Source organism: Bison bison, unplaced genomic scaffold (genome assembly GCF_000754665.1).
Source record: "Bison bison bison isolate TAMUID 2011002044 unplaced genomic scaffold, Bison_UMD1.0 scf7180017864134, whole genome shotgun sequence".
NCBI classification, from domain to species: Eukaryota; Metazoa; Chordata; class Mammalia; order Artiodactyla; family Bovidae; genus Bison; species Bison bison.
The window spans coordinates 7,453,344-7,461,006 of NW_011494706.1; the positions used below are offsets into that span (position 1 = coordinate 7,453,344).

General features: G+C 35.4%; 1 protein-coding gene across 1 annotated transcript in view; it reads left to right on the plus strand.

Annotated features, from left to right (window-relative positions):
• The first annotated feature begins 2,527 nt into the window (after positions 1 to 2,527).
• The window catches only part of LRRD1 (leucine-rich repeats and death domain containing 1), a 16,287-nt gene continuing 11,151 nt past the window's right edge, over positions 2,528 to 7,663 (plus strand). Inside the window, 2 exon segments of the mRNA XM_010839806.1 lie at positions 2,528 to 3,608; positions 3,611 to 4,452. Of these exon segments, the coding sequence (XP_010838108.1) occupies positions 2,528 to 3,608; positions 3,611 to 4,452 (1,923 nt within the window).

Consider the following 7,663-nt stretch of genomic DNA (forward strand, 5'->3'; position numbering starts at 1 on the left):
AAGAGATACCCTATGCTCTTGGATTGGAAGAATTAATACTGTTAAAATGGCCATACAATGCAATCTACAGATTTAATGCAATCCCTATCAATATATGCATGACATTTTCCACAAACTATAATAAATAATCCTAAATTTTATATGGAGCCACAGAAGACCTAGAGTTGCCAAAGCAATCCTGAGGAAAAAGAACAAAGTTGGAGGCATAACCCTTCAAGACTTCAGACTATACTACAAATATACAGTAATCAAAACAGCACAGTACTGACACAAAAACTGACATATGGATCATTGGAGCAGAATAAAGAGCCCAGGGACAAACACACACCCATAGTCCATCAATCTACTACAAAGGAGATAAGAATATACAAAGGATAAAAGACTCTTTTAACAAGTGATGTTGGGAAAACTGGACAACTACAAGTAAATCAATGAAATTAGGACACTCTCTCACACCACATACAAAAATAAACTCACAATGGTTTAAGGAACTAAATATAAGACATGATTCCATAAAATTCCTAGAACAAAATATGGACAAGACATCCTGACATAAATCATAGTAATATTTTCTTAGATCAATCTCCCAAGGCAAAAGAAATAAAAGCAAAAATAAACAAACAGGACCTAATCAAACTTAGAGCTTTTGCAAAGCATTTAAGAAACCACCAACAAAATGAAAAGGCAACATAAGGAATGGGAGAAAATATTTTTGAATAATGCAACAAAGGATTAATATCCAAAATATACAAACAGCTAATATAACTCAACATTGAAGAAAACAACCAAACCAAAAAAAAAAAACCCAAGAAAGCCTAAATAGACATTTATTCAGAGAAGACATACAGATGCATAAAAAATGCTCAACATCTCTAACTATTAGAGAAATGCAAGTCAAAACCACAATGAGGTAGCACTTCACATTAGTCAAAATGGCCATCGTCTACAAATAATAAATGCTGGAGGGGGTGTGGAGAAAAGGAAACCCTATACACGGTTGGTGCGAAGGTAAATTGGTGCAGCCACTATGGAAAACAGTATGGAGGTGTCTTAAAAAGATAGCTACCACATAGTGCAGCAGTTCCACTCCTGTGTATATATCTGGAAAAGATGAAAACTCTAATTAAAAAGATACACACACCCCAATGTTCACGGAAGCACTATTTACAATAGCCAAGACATGGAACTCATCAACAGATGACTCCCTTAAGATGTGGTGCGTGTGTGTGTGATGGAATAATACTTAGCCATAAAAAAGAATGAAATATTGCCATTTGCAGAAACACGATGGACCAAGAGAATATTATTCTTAGAGAAGCAAGTCAGATAAAGACAAGTATTATATGGTATCATTTACATGTGGAATCTAAAAAAAAATACAAACGAACATATATATACAAAACAGAAATAGACTCACAGGCATCAAAAAACAAACTTATGGTTATGCTTACCAAAGGGGAAAGGTGGCAGAGGGAGATAAATTAGAGGAGTATGGGACTAACAGATACAAAGTACTATACATAAAATAGATAAGCAGCGTGGATTTACTGCATCACACAGGGAACTATATTCAATATCTTGTAAGAACCTATAGTAGAAAATAATCTGCAAAAATATTACTGAATCACTTTGCTGTATACCTGAAACTAACACAATACTATAAATCAACCATATTTCAATTAATAATAATAATAACAATTTGTTAATATAGGGAGTTGTGTAGACAAGTACTGGAGTGCTGAAAAGATAAAGGTGAGACTTCAGCAACAGAGACAATAAAAATAAGTAGCAGCTACCACCCCTGGGGATGCAGATTGGGTTGTTAAAACGAATAAACTTGAAAGAGGGATCTACAGAGATCAAATTCAGACCTCTTGAGGAGGTTGCTCCCTAGCTGTGGAGGTTCCTCAAGAGTTACACAAAAGACTTAAAGTCAGACATTAATCCTTGAAAAGGTTGTTTTACCTCTAGTTTACTTTTACTGAAAGCATCCCCACTTCCTTAAGACATTTTATTTTCACCTATTGGAGAACTGTCATACACGAGAATTTGTTGGGACAAGATACTTCAATACCAGATGTAAATCTACCATATGTAAACAAACCCACAAAAGACTGAAAGTCTCTACATGTGGCACGAGGGAGTCACTGGCTACACCCTGTCTTCCAAAAACTTGAGTTCTTTCATTCCCTTATGTGTCCTTTCTCATTTTCTTTGATATTTTTATTCCTTTCTATAATCTTAATGTGAGTTTAAGAGTATCATGTGATAAATGCATCCAATCAATAAACTGTCTTTAGCCAGGAATTATATATAAGTTAATTAATTATAAATGTTTTTTAATGATTATGAAATTATTCATTATAGAATAAACATTATTGTATTAAAATTCTTTTGTAACTTTAACATCTTTATTATATCTCTTAACATCAACATTTGTTTTGTAGGTTCAAAGGAAAAAAATTAAACGTGAAAATTATAACTGAGTTACAATCTTGTATTGGTATAAAATATACCCACAAATAAGATGTCTGAAAAGAAGCGTACTTCAGAAGAGCTAGAGGATATCATTAGTCGATATAGAAAAGAATCTAGATCACGGTCAGTGGAGGAATCTGGACTTACTAAAGAAACATCAAACTTGTTAAAGGAAGATTCTGATGAGACATCGTCCAACCAAATTTATGAAACGCATCCTAGTAAAAACACATTAGCATCTTCCTCTGGAAGTAAGTCTAAGAAAAATGAAGAACAAAGGAAAAGTCTCCAATTTTCTGAAACAATTACTACATATGACAGCCTGCAGTCAAAAACTGGAATTTCACAAAATTCACCATTATCAGAAACTGAGATGAGGGCTGAATATCAGGCTTTTGTTGACTCCCTATCTCATGAAACATTAGGAAAAATTAGTCCACAACTCTCTGAAGAAAATCAGAAAGGATCTGGCTTACCATCAGATAACTTCACAATTAACCTCAAAGCCAAGGGTTTACAAGAATTCCCTAAGGACATTTTAAAAGTCAAATATGTAAAATATCTGTATTTAGATGAGAATGAAATCAAAAGTTTTAAAGGGGCAGACTCAAGGGATATGCTAGGACTTGAAATTCTATCCATACAAAAAAATGGGCTATCAACACTTCCATCTGAAATTCAGTTACTTCATAATTTAAAACTATTAAATGTCAGTTACAACCAAATATCACATATACCTAAAGAAATATCACAGCTTGGGAATATCAAGGAACTATTTTTAAATAACAATTGCATTGAGGATTTTCCTTCTGGCTTGGAAAGTCTTAAAAACTTGGAAATTTTAAATTTGGCTAAAAATAAGTTAAGACATATACCGGATGCCCTGTCTAGTTTGAAAAACTTGAGGGCTCTTAATCTGGAATATAATCGGTTAACAATATTTCCTAAAGCTTTGTGCTTCCTTCCCAAGTTAATTTCACTAAATCTTACTGGAAACCTGATAAACAGTTTGCCAAAAGAAATTAAGGAGCTTAAAAATTTAGAAAAACTTTTACTGGATCACAATAAACTTACTTTTTTGGCTGTGGAAATTTTTTTATTGCTCAAAATGAAAGAACTCCAACTGACAGACATAAATTGGAAGTTATTTCAAACAAAATTGAGAATTTTAAGGAACTCAGGATTCTAATACTTGATAAAAATTTATTGAAAGACATGCCAGAGAACATTTCCCACTGTGCAGTGTTGGAATGCCTTAGTCTTAGTGATAATAAATTAACAGAACTTCCTAAGAACATCCATAAGCTTAAAAATTTAAGAAAACTCCATATAAACAGAAACTATCTAGTGAAAATACCTGAATATATTTCACATCTTAATAATATGTTCAGCCTAGAATTTTCAGGAAATTTTATCACAGATTTTCCCATTGAAATAAAAAGCTGCAAAAACATAGCTAAAGTTGAATTGAGTTATAATAAAATAATGTATTTTCCACTAGGTTTGTGTGCTTTAGACTCTCTTTATTATTTGAGTTTAAATGGAAATTATATTTCAGAAATACCTGTAGACATATCTTTCAATAAACAACTGCTTCATTTAGAATTTAATGAAAACAAACTCCTTTTATTTTCTGAGCACTTATGTTCTCTTATTAATCTTGAATACCTGGATCTTGGTAAAAACAAAATAAGGAAAATACCACCATCTATTTCCAACATGGTATCACTCCATGTTCTTATTTTATGCTATAATAAGTTGGAAACTTTCCCCACAGAAGTGTGTACTTTAGACAATTTGAGAGTACTTGATCTTTCAGAAAACCAAATACAGACTATACCTTCAGAAATCTGTAACTTAAAAGGAATCCAGAAATTAAACATCTCAAACAATCAATTTATATATTTTCCTGTTGAACTTTGCCACCTTCAATCACTGGAAGAATTGAATATAAGCCAGATAAACGGGAAAAAGGTAAGAGACAGCTTGGGCTTTGTGAGGAAGGGAGGGCTGAGGGGATCAGAGTCTAAGCTGCAGTGTGTGTGTGTTTAATTTAGCTGGAATATTTTATTTTTTGACCTCAAACATGGCTTACAAATAAACTTTGCAACACAAGAGTTTAACAGGAAAACATTTCACTAAAATGAAATACCAAGTAATTAAAGGTGACAAATTTATAGATTTATTTTCACTTAACTTATAGATGTAACATAAACACATTATTGAAAATTTGGAAAATTGACAAAAAAGAAGTAAATTCCGGAAGTACTGGACATATGTTGATACAACTTACTTTTGAAAGTGAAAGTGAAGTCGCTCAGTTGTGTCCGACTCTTTGCGACCCCATGGACTGTAGCCTACCAGGCTCCTCTGTCCATGGGATTTTCCAGGCAATAGTACTGGAGTGGATTGCTATTTCCTTCTCCAGGGGATCTTCCCAACCCAGGATTGAACCCAGGTCTCCTGCATTGTAGACAGACGCTTTACCATCTGAGCCATCAGGGAAGTCCTAACTTACTTTTACTCTTGCTTTTTCTTATTTATATAATTTTATAAGCAATTGTAGAAATACTGCATACTCAATTTTAAAGTCTTCCATTTTCACTTAACATATACAAATTTACCCATAACATAATCTTCCCAATAATTATTATAACCAATGCATGATATGTGTAACTAATCCTCTGTTGTTAAGCATTCTATGATGTTTTAATTTTTATCATAAATAATGCTATGATTGAACTTCTTCATAAATGTACCCTTTTCATATTTTACTATTTCCCTATGGAATTTCCCCTAAAGAACTGCTAGATCAATGGGTATAAATGTTCTTACAGCATTTCAGTTTACTCAACACTGACTGAATTTTATGGAAATATTTTTTAAAAATCAAAGAATTTGATTTATATATTAAGATCTCAGTAAACAAGTGAAAAGGACACAGCTATTACCTACCTATCTTTAATTTGACCACCACAGTCAAATTAATTTGATAGAGGCTGGGACTATTATCTGGAGAAGGGATAGGCTACCCACTCCAGTATTCTTGGGCTTCTCTTGTGGCTCAGCTGGTAAAGAATTCGCCTGCAATACAGGAGACCTGGGTTTGATCCCTGGGTTGGAAAGATCCCCTGGAGAAGGTAAAGGCTACCCCACTCCAGTATTCTGGCCTGGAGAATTACATGGACTGTATAGTCCATGAGGTCACAAAGAGTGAGACACAACTGAGCGACTTTAACAAGTCACACAAGTCACAAGGGACTATTATGGACAGCAAGATTTCCTAGTATGTGTTATGTGTCCAGCTCTTTGCAACCTCATGGACTAGAGCCCACCAGGCTCCTCCGTCCATGGAATTCTTGCTCCTCTGTTGAGGGAAGAATACTGGAGTGGGTGGCCAGCTCCTCCTCCAGGGGATCTTCCCGACCCAGGCATCAAACCTGGGTCTCCCGGAAGATTCCAGGCAAATTCTTTACCGTCTGAGCCAGAAGGGAAGCCCAAGATTTCCCAGAGTCTGTTACTAAAAAATACTAGGCACATGAGCTTTGTGAAGCACTGGGCTCTTAGAGAATCACAATGGATTCAGCATATTAAAAGCTCTCAAATGTCCTGCACAAAGAGATTGGTTTGTCTCTATTTAACCCACATTTCCCAAAGTTATTTGACATTTTAAACCTATCTGCTATATATACTGGAGAAGGAAATGGCAACCCACTCCAGTATTCTTGCCTGGAGAACCCCAGGGATGGGAGAGCCTGGTGGGCTGCCGTCTATGGGGTTGCACAGAGTCGGACACGACTGAAGTGACTTAGCAGCAGCAGCAGCTATATATACATTTTCCAGAAAGACTACTCCAGAAAATACTTGCTTAAGTAGATGGAATGAATAATAATACATGTTATGTTTTAAAAGTTTCTCTTATACTAAAAGACACGTTTTAGTTCTGTACTATAATCATCAACTAATTCCTTGGCTGATTTATAATCCTCTCACTTTCTCTTCCTATATCTTCCTATGGAAATCTACAAAGTTGTGTCTTTAATTTTCTCTTTTCTATTAACTGCTTCCTAGACCTCAGCATGCACATAACTCTCAGATCCACATATCTGGAGCTAATCTTTCACCAGTGAGCTAGTACCACAGATTCCCTGGATATTCTCTGTTCTCCTATTCTTCTATTGTCTCAAACTCAATATAACTTCAAAATCAAACCCACCTTTCTTTCTAACGCAACTCCCTTCAAAATTTCCCCATTTCTGTTTGTGATGCCACTTTCTTCAGACCTGTCGATCTAGAAATCATGGAACCATCACCAGTCATACTGAATCTTACACCAAAGCAATTTCATTTTTCCTCTGAAAAAGCTCTTGGATCCTCTCTCTTTTCCAACGTCAGTGGCTCCGTCCTGGTCCATGCTTATTGCTCAGTTCATGCCTAGACTACTCGGGGAAACTTCTGCTATTCTCTTTGAGTCCGTCACCTGCCTTTTCTCAGGACTCATCAAACTACCAGCCTTCATTTCACAGGGCCATTCTTAGGAATCTAGATCCCTTGGATGGGTGGATGGTTGCCAAAGACACCATTCCACGTCATTAAAACATCAATTTGAAGGTCACCAAATGAGAAAAATGATATATCAAAACTCCTCTCAAAAGGAATAGCCTCTATAATTGGAAAGATCACTTTGATAACCCTCTTGGGGTGAAGGTAATATACTCAAAAGATTAATCTATAAACGGCATATATTCACTGAACAGTCATCTGAAGAACAGGAATAAGGTTAATTACAGGGCTTTTATTTTGCTGAGTGAAGGATGCCCAACAGAAATTTTCCTTTCAGAGTAGCTCTCTCATCACACAGTTCTGAGGCACTTCCTCTAAGAAATGCTGAGCAAGTTGTTAAAGAATATTTGAAGGATTGTCAAATTGTAGACCTAGCTATTTGTGTTGATCAGACTCCTCCCAACAGGACCAGATTTCAAGTCTTGCCAGAGGCTGGTTCCATATTCCTTCTCTGAACATATCTCCTTCTGCTTCCTATCATCTCTTTGCTTGTCAGCTTTTCACTGGCCATTTGTATGCATGATATTTGTCTTGCCTGAAGTGTCCTGTAATTCCCATTCATTCTCAAAAAGCCATTTGAGTCCCACCTGCTACATGAAGCTTCTTTTTTGTTTTCATTTAT